Source organism: Coregonus clupeaformis, chromosome 1 (assembly GCF_020615455.1).
Source record: "Coregonus clupeaformis isolate EN_2021a chromosome 1, ASM2061545v1, whole genome shotgun sequence".
Lineage (NCBI taxonomy): Eukaryota > Metazoa > Chordata > Actinopteri > Salmoniformes > Salmonidae > Coregonus > Coregonus clupeaformis.
This window is the reverse complement of record NC_059192.1, coordinates 64,050,431-64,070,821: the sequence shown is the minus strand read 5'-3', so window position 1 is coordinate 64,070,821 and position 20,391 is coordinate 64,050,431. Positions and strand designations below refer to the sequence as shown.

At 42.9% G+C, this 20,391-nt stretch overlaps 1 protein-coding gene across 1 annotated transcript in view; it reads left to right on the top strand.

Annotated features, from left to right (window-relative positions):
• Nucleotides 1–9,514: 9,514 nt before the first annotated feature.
• The window catches only part of LOC121571651 (attractin-like protein 1), a 351,689-nt gene continuing 340,812 nt past the window's right edge, over nucleotides 9,515–20,391 (top strand). The window contains exon 1 of the mRNA XM_041883244.1: nucleotides 9,515–10,522. Coding sequence (XP_041739178.1) covers nucleotides 10,281–10,522 — 242 coding nt within the window. The 5' untranslated portion in view covers nucleotides 9,515–10,280. The remainder of the gene's footprint in view (nucleotides 10,523–20,391) is intronic.

The following is a 20,391-nucleotide window of genomic DNA, read 5'->3' as shown; positions in this document are numbered from 1 at the left end:
AGATGCTTCTTACGGAGCCACTCCATAGTTACCCTGGCTGTGTGTTTCGGGTCGTTGTCATGCTGGAAGACCCAGCCACGACCCATCTTCAATGCTCTTACTGAGGGAAGGAGGTTGTTGGCCAAGATCTCGCGATAAATGGCCCCATCCATCCTCCCCTCAATACGGTGCAGTCGTCCTGTCCCCTTTGCAGAAAAGCATCCCCAAAGAATGATGTTTCCACCTCCATGCTTCACGGTTGGGATGGTGTTCTTGGGGTTGTACTCATCCTTCTTCTTCCTCCAAACACGGCGAGTGGAGTTTAGACCAAAAAGCTCTATTTTTGTCTCATCAGACCACATGACCTTCTCCCATTCCTCCTCTGGATCATCCAGATGGTCATTGGCAAACTTCAGACGGGCCTGGACATGCGCTGGCTTGAGCAGGGGGACCTTGCGTGCACTGCAGGATTTTAATCCATGACGGCGTAGTTTGTTACTAATGATTTTCTTTGAGACTGTGGTCCCAGCTCTCTTCAGGTCATTGACCAGGTCCTGCCGTGTAGTTCTGGGCTGATCCCTCACCTTCCTTATGATCATTGATGCCCCACGAGGTGAGATCTTGCATGGAGCCCCAGACCGAGGGTGATTGACCGTCATCTTGAACTTCTTCCATTTTCTAATAATTGCGCCAACAGTTGTTGCCTTCTCACCAAGCTGCTTGCCTATTGTCCTGTAGCCCATCCCAGCCTTGTGCAGGTCTACAATTTTATACCTGATGTCCTTACACAGCTCTCTGGTCTTGGCCATTGTGGAGAGGTTGGAGTCTATTTGATTGAGTGTGTGGACAGGTGTCTTTTATACAGGTAATGAGTTCAAACAGGTGCAGTTAATACAGGTAATGAGTGGAGAACAGGAGGGCTTCTTAAAGAAAATCTAACAGGTCTGTGAGAGCCGGAATTCTTACTGGTTGGTAGGTGATCAAATACTTATGTCATGCAATAAAATGCAAATTAATTACTTTAAAATCATACAATGTGATTTTCTGGATTTTTGTTTTAGATTCCGTCTCTCACAGTTGAAGTGTACCTATGATAAAAATTACAGACCTCTACATGCTTTGTAAGTAGGAAAACCTGCAAAATCGGCAGTGTATCAAATACTTGTTCTCCCCACTGTATGTTTAGCTTTCTTAATTAATCAGAAAATCAACAGTTATTTCTGGTTGTTTATCAAAGTTAGCTGGCTAACTCATTGATCCTCTTTTGTAGTATACCCCTCTGATGATGATCTAGCCATAGATGTTCTGTTCATGATGTGATGCTCTTATCTGGGCCCCATGTCTAAATAAAGGATCGGTGGCCATTGTGTAATCTGATACAAAACCATTTTCCTTACCATTCTGTAAAAAAATCCCTGACCAGCAATTAGGTTTTATTAGCTATTTCAGGGAAATCATGGAACAATGGGCTCAAACTATTTTTGGTGCAGGCAGCAAAGAGGGCACTGCCAACTCTCCCGCAGGTAGCTACCTACTCTACACAGTCCATCAGGAAACATCTGGCCCATGGCTTACCTAAGGATCCCGGGGATGCCCACTTTGGGAACATAAACAACATCATGACGAGGTATTAAATGACATTTCCTGGTAGCTGAAATGACAAATATGTGTGTTTGTATGTGTGTGTGTGTGTGTGTGTGTGTGTGTGTGTGTGTGTGAGAGAGAGAGAGAGAGAGAGAGAGAGACAGACAAATTTGGTCTCATTCAGTGCTGGATGGTCCTACCTGAAAATAAAACAAACAGTTACACGTTTGTTTTTAAAATGTTGTAGCTATTGTAATCGACTCTAATGAAAACAAGTATACTCAGACACGGAAAACTGTAATTATTTTTCCAGTCAAATGTTCCTCTGTGGATTTCAGCCCCTACTCTTGCAATTACGTTAGGGGGTGTCCATAATGGTGTCCACAATCCAATATGGCTGCCACAATACCATTAAATGGTGGTTTAATCACCTATATAGCCGCTCTACATGTTTTAAATGAGAGACAATTTTCAGATTTGTGTACTGTGCTTATAATTTTTTTTACATTTTAGTCATTTTAGCAGACACTCTTATCCAGAGCGACTTACAGTTAGTGAGTGCATACATTTCTCATACTGGCCCTCCGTGGGAAACAAACCCACAACCCTGGCGTTGCAAGCGCCATGCTCTACCAACTGAGCTAAACGGGACTTATGACCTAGTCAAGAATATTTTTATGTAATTGAATTATGTTGGGAATCCAATATGCCCGCCATAATTACACTAAAACACCTTTGTCTGGATATAGAAAAGGCAGCAGACTGCTTGGCATGGTATTTTAAGTCACAAGCCTTTTTGAGGATCAATGAGGCAACTTAGAGGCTCCAATGAAAGGAAAGAGAATCCAACCCTGGACTCGGACACCCACTCCCTAGCTTTACAACTTGCCCCCACTGTGGTATAACTTGAGCCTCCAGTATTGGGTTATTAAGTCACCTCCTTATCATTTAGAAGTGAGCTTTGATTAATTGCTAATCCAAAATGGCTGCCTAAATCTAGCATGATCTTCCACTGGCTCAGTGAATTCGTGATGCATATTGGTGTGTTCCGGTGCACTCTTATGCTGTTTGGGTTGTGCTGGCACATTGCTTCTTCTAGGAAATAATGTCCACCATCCTGGCTGTCTGACCTGGAGCTTCAATATACTGTATGTTGACATGGTGACATTATGGTGTATGGGGAGGATGCAAGCACACATAATGACAAGCGCATAAGGCAGGTGTTAACCACAATGAACAAACACAACCTGAGACTCTTAGACAAGAAATGCTATCAACTTAGTGTGCCTTCACATGTCATAGGAATTGCACCAATGTCAATGCCATCCTGAATCTCCCAAAACTGTCATTGATAGGCTCAATTCACCTTCAGTCCTCCCCTCTGGCAGTTACTAACAATTTTTATTTCAATGTTTGAGCCCACTTATTTTCCTTGGAGCCAATTACAATAACCACAACATGCTGTTTGGGGTTTTATGCTGGGTTTCTGTATAGCACTTTGTGACATCTGCTGATGTAAAAAGGGCTTTATAAATATATATGATTGATTGATTGATTAAAAAACATGTAACTGTATGTATTTTTGTCAGGCATGACCATACAGCACTGAATGCGAGCGAATTTTACTTGGAAAGTTGTCTAAGACTCAGCTACCAAAAGTAAAGCTTACATTCATCATAAATATTCATAGTTGCTGTTTCCACCTTTTGTATCTCTGTGTTTACAGGTCTATATTTCCAAGATTAATTAAGATATCCTTACACTAATTATTTGTGTATGTATGGCAGACAACTGACTACTTGTGTTTAGCTCTTTCAGAGCTTGCAATGTTGGGTAACATGAGTTTATGTGGCCCATGAGTTTAGGGGGTGTGTCACAATATCTATCAATTTAACCACTTTTGCAGTAAGATATTTTTACACAACCATCCATTTAATAAATTAGAGACATTATAGATTTGAAAAAAACATGGTTGTGTTTTGTTACACCTCGGGTAGGGGTACCTACAATTTTTGGGGGCCTTGCCACTAGCCTATATCTTCAAGGTCTTTCCATCTAGGATGGCTCTTTTCCCCGATGCTACTTCAGCCCCACTAATAGTTTTTGGACAAAGAGGAACATTTTGGGATTCATTTTATTCAAAGAATTCTCTAATGTTTCTCTGGGCCTGCAAAAACATGCAATATAATGTCATTATCTGTGTGTTGCTCGGTTTCTAGCAACAGAGATACAGTGGGGGAAAAAAGTATTTAGTCAGCCACCAATTGTGCAAGTTCTCCCACTTAAAAAGATGAGAGAGGTCTGTAATTTTCATCATAGGTACACGTCAACTATGACAGACAAAAAAATCCAGAAAATCCCATTGTAGGATTTTTTATGAATTTATTTGCAAATTATGGTGGAAAATAAGTATTTGGTCACCTACAAACAAGCAAGATTTATGGCTCTCACAGACCTGTAACTTCTTCTTTAAGAGGCTCCTCTGTCCTCCACTCGTTACCTGTATTAATGGCACCTGTTTGAACTTGTTATCAGTATAAAGGACACCTGTCCACAACCTCAAACAGTCACACTCCAAACTCCACTATGGCCAAGACCAAAGAGCTGTCAAAGGACACCAGAAACAAAATTGTAGACCTGCACCAGGCTGGGAAGACTGAATCTGCAATAGGTAAGCAGCTTGGTTTGAAGAAATCAACTGTGGGAGCAATTATTAGGAAATGGAAGACATACAAGACCACTGATAATCTCCCTCGATCTGGGGCTGCACGCAAGATCTCACCCCATGGGGTCAAAATGATCACAAGAACGGTGAGCAAAAATCCCAGAACCACACGGGGGGACCTAGTGAATGACCTGCAGAGAGCTGGGACCAAAGTAACAAAGCCTACCATCAGTAACACACTACGCCGCCAGGGACTCAAATCCTGCAGTACCAGACGTGTCCCCCTGCTTAAGCCAGTACATGTCCAGGCCCGTCTGAAGTTTGCTAGAGTGCATTTGGATGATCCAGAAGAGGATTGGGAGAATGTCATATGGTCAGATGAAACCAAAATATAACTTTTTGGTAAAAACTCAACTCGTCGTGTTTGGAGGACAAAGAATGCTGAGTTGCATCCAAAGAACACCATACCTACTGTGAAGCATGGGGGTGGAAACATCATGCTTTGGGGCTGTTTTTCTGCAAAGGGACCAGGACGACTGATCCGTGTAAAGGAAAGAATGAATGGGGCCATGTATCGTGAGATTTTGAGTGAAAACCTCCTTCCATCAGCAAGGGCATTGAAGATGAAACATGGCTGGGTCTTTCAGCATGACAATGATCCCAAACACACCGCCCGGGCAATGAAGGAGTGGCTTCGTAAGAAGAATTTCAAGGTCCTGGAGTGGCCTAGCCAGTCTCCAGATCTCAACCCCATAGAAAATCTTTGGAGGGAGTTGAAAGTCTGTGTTGCCCAGCGACAGCCCCAAAACATCACTGCTCTAGAGGAGATCTGCATGGAGGAATGGGCCAAAATACCAGCAACAGTGTGTGAAAACCTTGTGAAGACTTACAGAAAACGTTTGACCTGTGTCATTGCCAACAAAGGGTATATAACAAAGTATTGAGAAACTTTTGTTATTGACCAAATACTTATTTTCCACCATAATTTGCAAATACATTTATTAAAAATCCTACAATGTGATTTTTTTGGATTTTTTTCACTCATTTTGTCTGTCATAGTTGACGTGTACCTATGATGAAAATTACAGGCCTCTCTCATCTTTTTAAGTGGGAGAACTTGCACAATTGGTGGCTGACTAAATAATTTTTTCCCCCATTCCTCTCCTCCAAAGTACATTCACTTAGTGGAAAGTAACCCCCCCCCCCCTGCCCTCCCCAAATCACTGAAGGTGATGATGAACAAGGTCAGACCTGAATCCTCATTACAACTCTGAATAGGGTCTGTAAAAGAGTACCTGAGTAGAAAATTCATATACCACAGTGAACCATTTATGCTGCCTTTGTATTCTTGTTGCTTGGATAAATTCCATTATGCAGCTTAGCATTTTGCTCACCCTGGAGTCAATGCAGAAATATTGATTGGGTCACAAAGACCCATCGTGAGGAAAATTAAAAAGAAAAATGTATATTGATTCTTGACAATTCGATTAAAACCAAAACAACAAATTGCATTTATAAATATAAAACTCACTCAACACATCTAGGCCTAGGCTATTCAGTGGCAAACCATTTACATTTGTATAATGATAGCTTATTTTCTTGGTCGAGTAGAAAAGGCTGACTCCATGGTAGGTTCTTGTTCTTGTTCAACAGCATCCATAATCAATCGTCTTCCTGGCCTCAAGTCAAGTGTGTGCCATTTAAAACAAATTGAGATTAAATATATTAGCAGTAACAAAGAAAACATTTCTGCCAGAGTGGTTTGAAATTGCCCATGGGAATATTATGTGATGTGATTGTGATAAGGTTCTGTACAGGGACCATAGAGATCCTATTAAATCACTATAGTGGTATGTCATAAACCCACAATGTTCCAGAATGGAGGTGAATGTAAGGTTCTGTATTTGTTTTCTTAGTTCACCTTTTGTTCATGTAAGTAGCCCTGTTTCTTTGTGTTCTTGAACATAGCCCTGTCTTTCATTTTTGTTCATTGATTTTCTGTAATGAATACTCAGGGAGAAAAAGGTGTAGATTCACGCGCAGAGCGCGGCAGGTGTTCATTTCACCTTCGCAAAAGGCAGGAATCGTGGTCACAAGCAGGCAATGGTCATACACAGGTAGGCGAACAAGCAGGAGAATCAAAAACTAGGACTGAAGGCTATAACTGGTTCTCACAAACAAGCTATAAAAAGGCTTTGTAGAGTCTAAACAAACAATACCACACAAGGCACAAACAGAAAGAACTGAACTAAATAAGGAGCCGATGAGACCAGGTGAGTAACTAACACAGGTGAAATCAATGAACAAAAATGAAAGACAGGGCTACGTTCAAGAACACAAAGAAACAGGGCTACGTACAAGGACAAAAGGTGAACTAAGAAAACAAATACAGAACCTTACAGTGAAAATGGCTGCCATAAAGGTCAGGAAGAAATCCAAACCAGTCTAATCAGAATGAATGGCAGTAGTGGCATAATCTTGATTTTACTTATGCAGGAAAAGTAAGTACGGCATGTGATGTATCAGAAATGTTGTAATAGAATTGTTGTCAACCTACAAAATTGTCATATAATTATAAATACGGTTTATACGGGTTTTATATACATTTTCTGTATATTTAGCCTCTAAAATATACAGTGAGGGAAAAAAGTATTTGATCCCCTGCTGATTTTGTACGTTTGCCCACTGACAAAGACATGATCAGTCTATAATTTTAATGGTAGGTTTATTTGAACAGTGAGAGACAGAATAACAACAAAAAAATCCAGAAAAAAACGCATGTCAAAAATGTTATGAATTGATTTGCATTTTAATGAGGGAAATAAGTATTTGACCCCTCTGCAAAACATGACTTAGTACTTGGTGGCAAAACCCTTGTTGGCAATCACAGAGGTCAGACGTTTCTTGTAGTTGGCCACCAGGTTTGCACACATCTCAGGAGGGATTTTGTCCCACTCCTCTTTGCAGATCTTCTCCAAGTCATTAAGGTTTCGAGGCTGATGTTTGGCTACTCAAACCTTCAGCTCCCTCCACAGGGAGTGGCTAGGCCACAGTGGCTAGGCCACTCCAGGACCTTAATGTGCTTCTTCTTGAGCCACTCCTTTGTTGCCTTGGCTGTGTGTTTTGGTTCATTGTCATGCTGGAATATCCATCCACGACCCATTTTCAATGCCCTGGCTGAGGGAAGGAGGTTCTCACCCAAGATATGACGGTACATGGCCCCGTCCATCGTCCCTTTGATACGGTGAAGTCTTCCTGTCCCCTTAGCAGAAAAACACCCCCAAAGCATAATGTTTCCACCTCCATGTTTGATGGTGGGGATGGTGTTCTTGGGGTCATAGGCAGCATTCCTCCTCCTCCAAACACGGCGAGTTGAGTTGATGCCAAAGAGCTCGATTTTGGTCTCATCTGACCACAACACTTTCACCCAGTTCTACTCTGAATCATTCAGATGTTCATTGGCAAACTTCAGACGGCCCTGTATATGTGCTTTCTTGAGCAGGGGGACCTTGCGGGCGCTACAGGATTTCAGTCCTTCACGGCGTAGTGTGTTACCAATTGTTTTCTTGTTGACTATGGTCCCAGCTGCCTTGAGATCATTGACAAGATCCTCCCGTGTAGTTCTGGGCTGATTCCTCACCGTTCTCATGATCATTGCAACTCCACGAGGTGAGATCTTGCATGGAGCCCCAGGCCGAGGGAGATTGACAGTTATTTTGTGTTTCTTCCATTTGCGAATAATCGCACCAACTGTTGTCACCTTCTCACCAAGCTGCTTGGCGATGGTCTTGTAGCCCATTCCAGCCTTGTGTAGGTCTACAATCTTGTCCCTGACATCCTTGGAGAGCTCTTTGGTCTTGGCCATGGTGGAGAGTTTGGAATCTGATTGATTGATTGCTTCTGTGGACAGGTGTCTTTTATACAGGTAACAAGATGAGATTAGGAGCACTCCCTTTAAGAGTGTGCTCCTAATCTCAGCTCGTTACCTGTATAAAAGACACCTGGGAGCCAGAAATCTTTCTGATTGAGAGGGGGTCAAATACTTATTTCCCTCTTTAAATTGCAAATCAATTTATAACATTTTTGACATGCGTTTTTCTAGATTTTTTTGTTGTTATTCTGTCTCTCACTGTTCAAATAAACCTACCATTAAAATTAAAGACTGATCATTTCTTTGTCAGTGGGCAAACGTACAAAATCAGCAGGGGATCAAATACTTTTTTCCCTCGTATGTAAACAGACCATAAATGCCAACATTTTTGTTTTCTTGGAAAGCTGTGAGTGCTATTATATGATACAATATCAGTAATTGTTGCATTTACAACTTGTCTAAATCCTATCACATCAACAGATTTCAGCCAGTGTACAGCTGTGGATTGACTGCATTGTTTAAAGATGCACTATGCTGAAATCGCTCCGCCATTTCCTGGTTGCTTAAATTCTCGTTTCAGTTTATGTGACAAAAAAAGCAAGTATAGTGTAGAGAATCATTGTACCATCATTTTCCGTAACCCAAAATATTGTATTTTCAGCTGTTTGAAGCTGGTGTACAAAACTCAAAGTAAAAGAACCAAAAACGAAATTTAAGAACGGGAAGCATAGAAATAGCGCACATAGAACAGATCTACCGCTTCTTATGCTTTCAATGAGAATGACATATCTATAACACCTATTTCTGCGTGAATTTGGTCTTCACCCAAAAAGTTACATATTGCATCTTTACATTTACATTTCAGTCATTTAGCAGACGCTCTTATCCAGAGCGACTTAAATGAGCAATTAGGGTTAAGTGCCTTGCTTAAAGGCACCGACAGATTTTTCACCTAGTCGGCTCGGGGATTAGAATCAGCAACCTTTCGGTTACTGGCACAACGCTCTTACCCACTAAGCTACCTGCCGCCCTAGTTTTAAATGGAATGTTGGCATATTGTCAGTTAATTAAAAAAATTATGGAATCATTAATGGCTGGCTAGCTAGCTATCAAACAGTGCAGATCAATTCTTCCAATAAATTATTTTACACAATATCTTATCACAGCACTGGTAAACCATGCTTGACCAACTCCCTGACCAAAATGGCAGACCTTTATCCATCATAAGAAGGTTCATACCGTTCTAGTATTGTAATTCCCAATTCTATGTCACCGTTCTAGTATTGTAATTCCCAATTCTATGTCAGGGACACTATCGCTACATATAGCTCAATCATGTAGCTACTGTCTCTTTAAATGCGTAATTTTGCACTGCACATGCTCGGAGCTTTGTCCAGGAGTTTCCCTGTCGAAAAACCAGCTGTGCGAGCATCTTCACGTAGGGGAGTTGTGTTGTTATTCATCGGTGAATATCGCTCTCTCTGACCAGGATTAAAAGGATTTTAATGTAAATAACTAGGCATTATCTTCGGTGGATGCGCCTAACCTGAAAGTGGGAAAAAGCGGAACGGAGAACGGTCAACTTGATCTATTTGTCCGGGTTGCTGCATTCTCCACCGCAGCGAACAACATCCAACACCGGCTCTTGCAATGGAAATTGGGTTCCAGAACTAACATCTCAGTATCAATCCTGTGACCTTTTCTTCCGGTTTTTCTGGAAACATTAGGATGGCAAACTTGAAAATTGCTTGGAAAATACTTAATTTAGAATAGGCCTACAACTTATACACAACAATTTTCTTTGGTTTTTTAAAATGGCTTCTTAGCCTCTGGGAATAACGGTGTGTGCATTCATTAGTTCAAGAAAGTTTAATAGGAGTGCATTAAAGTCAGTGCAAATTTGCAGGCTTTGTTGTCGGATGATGCTCTAGTTGCGGGAGCTGACTCTAGCAATATGCTCAGACTCAGAGCTATGTTTCTATAGCCTATAAATAAGCCTATTTGGATGTTGAGTGTATTATTAACATTTATGGCTAGGCTATCACATGCATACGCTAAACCTTTGTTTACAAATGAGTTATTACCAATAAGTGACGTATAATTGAGTCACTCCATCTGTTTTAAGTGTGAATAAGGGAGTCATCACCAGAAAAGTAGACATTTACCTGTTTCTAAAGTAGAATGGGTGGGGACTGCCGAGGAATGCGTCTATGCACATGGACTACATATCCAAATACGAGACCCCAGGACATAAAAATATATTTTGGGGCATTCCTTATGCTGTACTTGGTGTTTTACACCGAAGCATCAGTCTCCAAGTCCTGTGATAAAAATTGCTTCTCTGGGAAATGCACCAATGGAACATGCGTCTGTGACCAAGGATGGGTTGGAGACCTGTGTCAACACTGTCAGGGAAGATTCAAGTAAGTATCCACAAAGATAATGTTTCTAAGTAACATTCTAATGGAGTATTGAGTTGTTTGATCTAGACTACTTTGTAACCTTTGTTCAAATACAAATTCCACTAGACATTATTACATCCTCGGTCTGAAGTAGCCAATTATTGGCATGCCGCTGATGCTTCAGAATCTTCAACCAATATCGAGAGCCATGACTCCGTAACCCGGCTCATTCCTTTGTTATTGCTCTCTGGCCACGCTACAATATAAAGTCTTTACATTTCCATCAAGAGGGGTTTTTGTCCAAATAATTATTTCTGGCGAATCTTATCGATTTCCCAATCAAATAGCCCTAGCAGCAGTCACCTGTAGACTCAACAGAAATATGTAATGCATAAAGCCATGTTTTTTTGACCTTGTGGTTTGGGCTTGCTATTGCTGTCATTTCATGGCTAACCTAACTTAGCAGGCGTAAAATAAATGCCTGTGCAGAGTCCCAACGTCCAGTTTTCAGGGGAAACGGAAGCTAGGTTGAAGATACTGTTTCCCTGAAAACTGGATACATCCAGGTGTTGCTCACACCACTAAGGGTGATTCCTGGGATACACTATTTAAAGGAGAAGTTAACCCAAAATCCAGAAACTCCCAAGTGATTCCATACATTGAAACTAGTTCAGTGCAGTTTACCCTCTCCCCCTCTCTCCCTGTAGTGCTGTACTGAAACAGCTGCAAAAAACGGGTCACATGACTCGTTACGTTTCTGGATGCAGTCTACACTCTGTTCTGTTGGCAGTGAATTCATGATTCAGAAATCCGCGAAGTGTGGGCAAATTCGCTGTTTTATAGAGCTATTTTTGTCAAAAGTACTGTCGGATTTGAGTCAAGAAATGTGTACGTTTCCACCTAAAACATTGCGATGATTTTATATTATTGTTTTATGAAGCTGACTGCCACAGCAGCAGAGATGGGTAACTGCACATGTGCGCCCTTGGGGGAACTCCTGCTACATAGAAACTGCACATTATTCCCTTATCCACAGATGCAAGTTTTCTTCGGCGGATAAGTGAAGACAGCGTTACACATTAGTTATACAAAGTAATCAAACAAACTACAAATACAGTACCAGTCAAAAGTTTGGACACACCTACTCATTCAAGGGTTTTTCTTTATTTTTACTATTTTTTACATTGTAGAATAATAGTGAAGACATCAAAATTATGAAATAACACTTATGGAATCATGTAGTAACCAAAAAAGTGTTACATTTGAGCTGTTCTCGCCATAAAATGGACTTGGTCTTTTACCAAATAGGGCTATCTTCTGTATACCTTGTCACAACACAACTGATTGGCTCAAACGCATTAAGAAGTAAAGAAATTCCACATGAAGCTGATTTAGAGAATGCCAAGAGTGTGCAAAGCTGTCATCAAGGCAAAGGGTGGCTACTTTGAAGAATCTAAAATCTAAAATATATTTTGATTTGTTTAACACTTTCTTGGTTACTACATGATTCCATGTGTGTTATTTCATAGTTTTGATGTCTTCGCTATTATTCTACAATGTAGAAAATAGTAAAAATAAAGAAAAACCCTTGAATGAGTAGGTGTGTCCAAACTTTTGACTGGTACTGTATGTCTGACGATGAAATACTTGCGAGTGATGAAGAAAACTACTGGAGGTGCACAGATCGAACCGTATTTATTTAAGCCTGAGTATTCGGACGAAGAATTGAGGCAAATTGAGCTTCAGATGGCCGCTGCTGCTCTTGCCACCGAAGCCGCAGCAGTAGCTGTACCACAGACCCAACCCATCCCCAGGATCAACACAGACTGGTGATGCAGTTGTGGCAATTGCACTCCAATGCCTTGAATGAGGAATGTTTGTGCTGCAGAGAATTTGAATACGTGACTACAATTCGTACAGAAATGGAGGATGATGATGAGGAGCAGTTAGTTTACATTTGCGACCACTGGGATTTTGCTGCCAACATAAACTCTGGTGTCCAGAAAAAAAAATCTGTATTCCAAAAACGAATGGGAGACGCACCCCTGTTCCAGCTGGGCCAAATTGACAGTTATCTAACGAGTAAGTAGCTAAACTTTACTTTATTGAATGATCGCTTATCATAAACCTCTATGAGCGGGACTGTTAGTGGGTTTATGTTTTCACATTAGCCCTAAACTCTATAGCCTATGTTTATTTATCACCATGTTTTTTTTTATATTCTATTCTGCAATGTAAGGTGACACAATGTCTATTATCTCTCAACCCCCCTGGTCATGAATACATAGGGCACATATGCTAACCTGTAGAGCACCTAGGCCTATATGTATGTCTACATGATATGGTGCAATTGTAATAACACAATAAGAACACCTTGAACGTCAAGAATCAGGCTAGGCTACGTTCCTCCGCACGCTTGCTTTGTCGCTGTCTCTTCTCAAATGCGCCTTTGTATTTTGGCATTGTGCCAGATCCAGTCCATGGAAATACAGTAGCAACTGCTGTACCTTTTAGTATCCGCCGGTTTTCTGTCCCCAGAATTTCAGATTGCATAGCTGTGTCCCAATCCAAAGGCAGCTACCTACCTGCCTCTAAAGGCACCTACCTTAGTAGGTAGCACTTTTCCAGTAGGTAACTGCTATTTGGGACAGGATTCGAAGGCAGCATCACGTGACAACGCATTCACAATTCTACCGAGCGCAGGACGTTTGCTTACATTGTAGCCACTGTAGCAGCGTAAGCACCATCATTAAGTTTGCCGACGACACAACAGTGGTAGGCCTGATCACCGACAACGATGAGACAACCTATAGGAAGGAGGTCAGAGACCTGGCCGTGTGGTGCCAGGATAACAACCTCTCCCTCAACGTGACCAAGAATAAGGAGATGATTGTGGACTACAGGAAAAAAAAGAGGACTGAGCACGCCCCCATTCTCATCGACGGGGCTGTAGTGGAACAGGTTGAGAGCTTCAAGTTCCTTGGTGTCCACATCACCAACGAACTATCATGGTCCAAACACACTAAGACAGTCGTGAAGAGGGCACGACAAAGCCTATTCCCCCTCAGGAGACTGAAAAGATTTGCCATGGGTCCTCAGATCCTCAAAAAATTCTACAGCTGCACCATCGAGAGCATCCTGACTGGTTGCATCACCGCCTGGTATGGCAACTGCTTGGCCTCCGACCGCAAGGCACTACAGAGGGTAGTGCATACGGCCCAGTACATCACTGGGGCCAAGCTTCCTGCCATCCAGGACCTCTATACCAGGTGGTGTCAGAGGAAGGCCCTCAAAATTGTCAAAGACTCCAGCCACCCTAGTCATAGACTGTTGTCTCTGCTACCGCACGGCAAGCGGTACCGGAGTGCCAAGTCTAGGTCCAAAAGACTTCTCAACAGCTTCTACCCCCAAGCCATAAGACTCCTGAACAGCTAATCATGGCTACCCGGACTATTTACACTGCCCCCCACCCCATCTTTTTACGCTGCTGCTACTCTGTTAATTATTTATGCATAGTCACTTTAACTCTACCCACATGTACATATTACTTCAACTACCTCAACTAGCCGGTGCCCCCGCACATTGACTCTGCACCGGTACCCCCCTGTATGTATAGCCTCCCTACTGTTATTTTATTTTACTTCTGCTCTTTTTTTCTCAACACTTTTTTGTTGTTGTTTTATTTTACTTTTTTTATTTAAAATAAATGCACTGTTGGTTAAGGGCTGTAAGTAAGCATTTCACTGTAATGTCTGCACCTGTTGTATTCGGCGCATGTGGCCAATACAATTTGATTTGATTTGATTTGAACTAGTGCTAGCATCGATCTCCTCAGTACCTGGTAATGAATTATCCTGCGGCATAGGTTCCCCCTCCCGCATATTGCTTGGTCTGCAGCTCCATTGTTGTGGACAGACAAGCTTGCTTGGATGCATGATACAGGATAAGATTTTTTGAGATAGCTAAATAAGCTATTTTACTGACTGTTTAAGAATGATTAATAGCCACAATAGTGGTGTTTCACTGGGAAGCTAATATTGCATTAGAGCTGCTAATGTTTGTTCTAATGAGTAGGCTTACATTGTGATTAATTCATACTACTATCATACCTGTGCATATTATTAAATTACACTGATGTTCAGGATAACATGGTTTAATATTAGTTGATAACTGATATTGAAAGGTGATATGATGCAGTCTAAGTAGATTAGAAGGCCTAGGCTACTTTATCCTAATGTAAGCTAAATGCATTGGATACAAATACTGGCATGTGATAAAGGATAACATGTCCAATATAATTCTATAAATGCATATCAAACATATCTATTAAATGAAATGAATACAGCATTGTAATATTATTGATGCCTTTCACTCTCCTTGCAGGGGATTAGACAGATGAACTGCAAACACCAGATGCCCAAGCTTCAAAACCAGAAGCATGGATACACCAACACTTGTCATTTTGAATAAATGTTGACATTTTTATTGGTTTTCCTGTATCTGTACATGAGTTCTTAAAACAAAGTCCATTGTACAAAATAGGTAATTCCCAAGTGAGGGACATTTTAAGTAGATTAACATCCAACATCCATAAGCTTATTCAGTAGATGAGGGCAAATTTAGTCATGACCGCCACAGGTTTTTTATACACAGGACAGGAGTTTACAAGTTTTTGTTCCAGCCCTTTACTAACACCTCATTCAACTAATTGTGGTCTAAATTGAAGACTTGCACACAGTGCAAACCCCCAGGGACAAAAAAATCATGTCTGAATGAGGAGAATGAGCTTCACAAGGTACAATGTCCTGACACATCTGCATGATAAACAATAACATGGGTGAATCTATTTCTATCTAACACTGTGATGTTGCACACTCCATAATAAGATCCTGGGATATGGTGACTATCCTAGTGGCTGGGAGGTTCCCAACAAGTTCTTTACATCTGCAGGGTGTCAGGGTGATATTTCCTTCAAGCTGGAACAAGCAGAGACAAGGGTGGAAAAATTAACCTACTGCTCAAATTTCAGTGCTGGTTCAAGTCGTTGAAGTCACAACTACCTTTATTAATGTCCAATCTTTTTGTTAACAGTTTAACATATTTTTAGGCTTGTTCAGTTGATTACAGTAAGAGTAAAATAACTTAGCCTCTAATTTTAACTAGTAACACCAAACCCAATTGAAAGTGACGAGAAAGTTAGCTAATGTTAGGTAAACAGACACTGCATGCAGCTAGTTAGTAAGCTAGCTAAACAGACTCATCAACAGAATGCACAAATAACTTGTCTGGCTAGCAAGGCTAGAATGAACAGAACAAAAAAAAATTAACATGTCTTACCTCCAATTGAGTTGGGCAAGACTGTTTTCTCCTGTCAAGCCAATGCAATGGAGTGAAACGCGATCAGGTGCCCACTTCATTCCCTGAAAACAAATGGGGAAAAAACTATTTGCTACATGTCTATTTGCTACATGTTCGGGTCTTCACAATTGACACATTGCTGAATCTACGATTAGGCCTAGTTTGTTTAGAGATCGCCTACTAACGTTAGCTAGCTATTGCGCAGCAAGGTAATATGGGATAGCCTTCCCAGCGAAGGATACATGGGATGCTGCCTTCTTCTGCTTCTCTCTGTATCTTTATCAGAAAACAGTACAATTTGGTGCGTTCTTCCCTTGATTTCCTGTACAAAGTGCAGCCAGGGACCGAATAGCCAGCTTGCTCTTGCAGCCATATCTTTTTACACTTTGCGTAACTAACTTTACCTGCGATATGCCTAACTCTATCAACTTTCGCACCAGCACCTTCTCCCCCCCCCCCCAAAAAAAAAAACTTGAATTTGTGACATCAAGCTCCATAAAAAGGCAAATCGTAATGTTTCCATGTAGCAGGATCACCACCACAAGGGCGCACATACGCGGTTGCTACCCATCTCTGCTGCTGTGGCAGTCAGCTACATAAATAAATGATATAAAATAATCACAAATGTTTTAGGTGGAAAAGTACACATTTCCTGACCCAAAACCGATAGTACTTTTGACAAAAATAGCTCATTCGGCCAGACGCTTTCAATAAAATAACACATTTGTCCACACTTTTTTAAATTTCTGAATCATGAATTCACTGGCAACAGAGCAGAGCTAGGCTTGCATCCAGCAACGTCACGAGTCACGTGACCCGTTTTTTTTTGCAGCTGTTTCACTACAGCACTACAGGGAGAGAGAGGGGGAGAGGGCAAACTCGTTTCAATGTATGGAATCACTTGGGAGTTTCTGGATTTTGGGTAAACTTGGGTACATTTTGGCGTCCACATGCTTTCCATCCGAAACAATTTGTGCATATATTATGATTACATTTTGTAACGTTTTTGTTCGTTTTGGTCTTCGGCTGTTTGTGCACGCAATCTTAGTCAGATGTAAATTTGCGTGACTAAGACCTCCTCGGCAAAAACGTAACTCAAGAAATTGTCATTAATTTCTATCTTATATTAATTCAGACTATTTTGAGGAAGTGTATACTGGCTACGGTGTCTCAAGAGGGACAAACAGTACTATTGCCACTTTTTTCTTGTTTTTCAAGCAGTCTTTTAAGGGTGTATGCGAGGCACAGCCGTTCACTTTGCCTAGCTGAGTTCAGCTAGGAGAAAACCGAACCTAGTATGCAAACACCTAAACACTCCCCCATCTCTCTTTTTCTGAGAGCCCAGCTGAGGTATGGTCCATGTCTGGTTTCAAACCACACGTGATTAGAGGTTTAATCATGTTGTGGGCATGTATTTACTTGACTGGATGTTTCATCAAGGTCTGATCTGTCTTTTCTATGCCATATGTTTTATAATGTGATATTAATTGGTCATAAAATATCAATTGTAAATCAGTGGATGTTGGTCAGAGAGGGTAGGCCTATCATCAGTTCATAGTTCTCTGGTTGATATCTCATGTCAGTATCCATAATGACATGGCCAGATCCATATCTGGTATCAGAATGCTGAATGCATAGAAATACAGACGTAAAGTGGAATATGATCATAAGCTAGGTCACAAGGTACTGATACTACTGATACTGAGCTAAGCTAAGCTACTGATACGTTTCTGCAGTGGCATCACTAAACAGCACTGCATTGACTCTGGTGCTCAATGCAGTTCTGTCTCTGAGTCCACCATAATAGTCCACTTAGAATGGACTGCCAAGTCTCGTTCTGCAGTCTGGAATAAGTCTCCATTTCAGTAGACATCCATTTTATCGATCATGACGTTGGGGATGCAGTGGGGCTTTTGGCAAGGCAAGTATTTAGCGCCACGCCATTTCGCCGAGAAAGGGTAGCTGCAGCTCAATATGACGACCGGAGTATGGGCGAGTGGGTGTGTCGATAGGAAAGTAGTGGGCGTGTGGAAAGGAGTGGGTGTGTATAAAGCGCTCTGCTATAGGTTAGACGGTTTTGATTAAGCAGTGTTTTTTGTTTCTTACCACGCAACTAACGTACCGCGAGAGGATGAGTCTGAGTTGTATTTCACTGTTAGTTTTACACAAATCATTGTAAATGTTCAAATCGAATTGTATTTGTCACATACACGTGTTTAGCAGATGTTATTGCGGGTGTAGCGAAATGCTTGTGCTTCTAGCTCCAACAGTGCTGTAATATCTAACAAGTAATATCTAACAATTTCACAACATATACCCAATACACACAAATCTAGTAAGGAATGGAATTTAAGAATATATACATATTTGGACAAGCAATGACAGAGTGTGTGACGAGGTGTGAATGAAGGAGTCAGGTGCAGGAGGTAAAATACCGAAGTCCAGAGTTTATTCCGTTTACATAAATCAAACGCCCAAAGCGTCAAACGAAACTATTACAAGGGAAACATCCACCTTGGCATAAACACAGTGAATAGTAGCTCAGCCGAGCTACACGCTCTCACAACAAACAATCACTCACAAAGACAAGGGGAACAGAGGGAACACTTATAGACATACTAATTAGGGGAATGAGAACCAGGTGTGTGTGATTGACAAGACATGACAAGTGGAGTGACGAGAATGGGATCGGCAGTAGCTAGTACTCCAGTGACGACGAACGCCGAAGCCTGCCCGTACCAGGAGGGGGGGCAGCCTCGGCAGAAGTGGTGACAGTACACCCCCCCCCCCCCCCAATGCGCGGCTCCAGCAGTGCGCCGACCCCGGCCTCAGGGACGGCCAGGAGGACGCGGAGCAGGGCGATGGTGGAAATCCCTCAACAGGGAGGGATCGAGGATGTCCCGCCTTGGGACCCAGCACCGTTCCTCCGGACCGTACCCCTCCCACTCCACGAGATACTGAAGGCCCCCCACCCGACGCCTCGAATCCAGGATGGAACGGACCAAGTATGCCGGAGCCCCCTCAATGTCCAGAGGAGGTGGAGGAACCTCCCGCACCTCAGACTCCTGGAGCGGACCAGCTACCACCGGCCTGAGGAGAGACACATGAAATGAGGGGTTAATACTGTAATCAGGGGGGAGTAACAACCTTTATGTCACCTCGTTTATTCTCCTCAGGACTTTAAACGGCCCCACAAACCGCAGGCTCAGCTTCCGGCAGGGCAGGCGGAGGTGCAGATTCTGTGTCGAGAGCCAGACCCGATCCCCCGGTATGAACACCGGGGCCTCCCTGCGGTGGCAGTCAGCGTTGGCCTTCTGATAATGCACAGCGCGCTGGAGGCGAACGTGGGCAGCGTCCCAAGTCTCCTCCGCCCCCCGAAACCAGTCATCCACCACAGGAGCCTCGGTCTGGCTCTGGTGCCAGGACTGATTGGTAACCTAAAACACATTGGAAGGGTGTTAAGTTAGTGGAGGAGTGGCGGAGAGAGTTCTGAGCATATTCTGCCCATGGCAGGAAAACCAACCACTCCCCCGGCCGGTCCTGACAGTAGGTCCGCAGGAACCTACCCACATCTTGATTCACCCTTTCCACCTGCCCATTACTCTCGGGGTGAAATCCAGAGGTCAGGCTGACCGAGACCCCCAGACGTACCATGAACTCCTTCCAGACTCTAGACGTGAACTGGGGACCTCGGTCGGACACTATATCCTCTGGTACCCTGTAGTGCCGGAAGACGTGAGTAAACAGAGCCTCCGCAGTTTGTAGGGCCGTGGGGAGACTGAGCAGAGGAAGGAGGCAGCAGGACTTTGAAAAGCGGTCCACAACGACCAGGATAGTGGTGTTACCTTGGGAGTGGGGAAGATCAGTGAGAAAATCAATACTCAGGTGAGACCATGGTCGTTGTGGAACTGGTAAAGGTTGTAACTTACCCGATGGGAGGTGCCTAGGTGCCTTACTCTGGGCGCACACTGAGCATGAGGAAACATACACCCTCACGTCCTTAGCCAAGGTAGGCCACCAGTACTTTTCGGTCAGGCAGCGCATTGTACGACCGATACCTGGATGACCAGAGGAGGGTGACGTGTGTGCCCAGTAGATCAGACGATCACGGATAAGCGCAGGCACCTGCAGCCCAGCTGGACACTGTGGTGGAGATGGATCTGTGCATAATTCCTGCGCTATATCTGCGTCCATCGCCCATACTACCGGCGCCACAATGCATGAGGCCGGGAGTATAGGGTTGTTGTCTCTGGGCCTCTCCTCTGTGTCATACAGCCGAGACAGTGCGTCTGCCTTCACGTTCTTCGTACCCGGAGTGTATGAGAGTGTGAAATCAAACCAGGTGAGGAAGAGGGCCCACCTGGCCTGGCGAGGATTCAGCCTCCTCGCGCTGCCCGAATGTATCCAGGTTACGGTGGTCTGTCCAGACGAGGAAATGGTGTTTCGCCCCTTCGATCCAATGTCTCCACACCGTCAAAGCTCGGACAACAGCCAGCAGCTCCCGATCACCAACGCCATAGTTCTGCTCCACT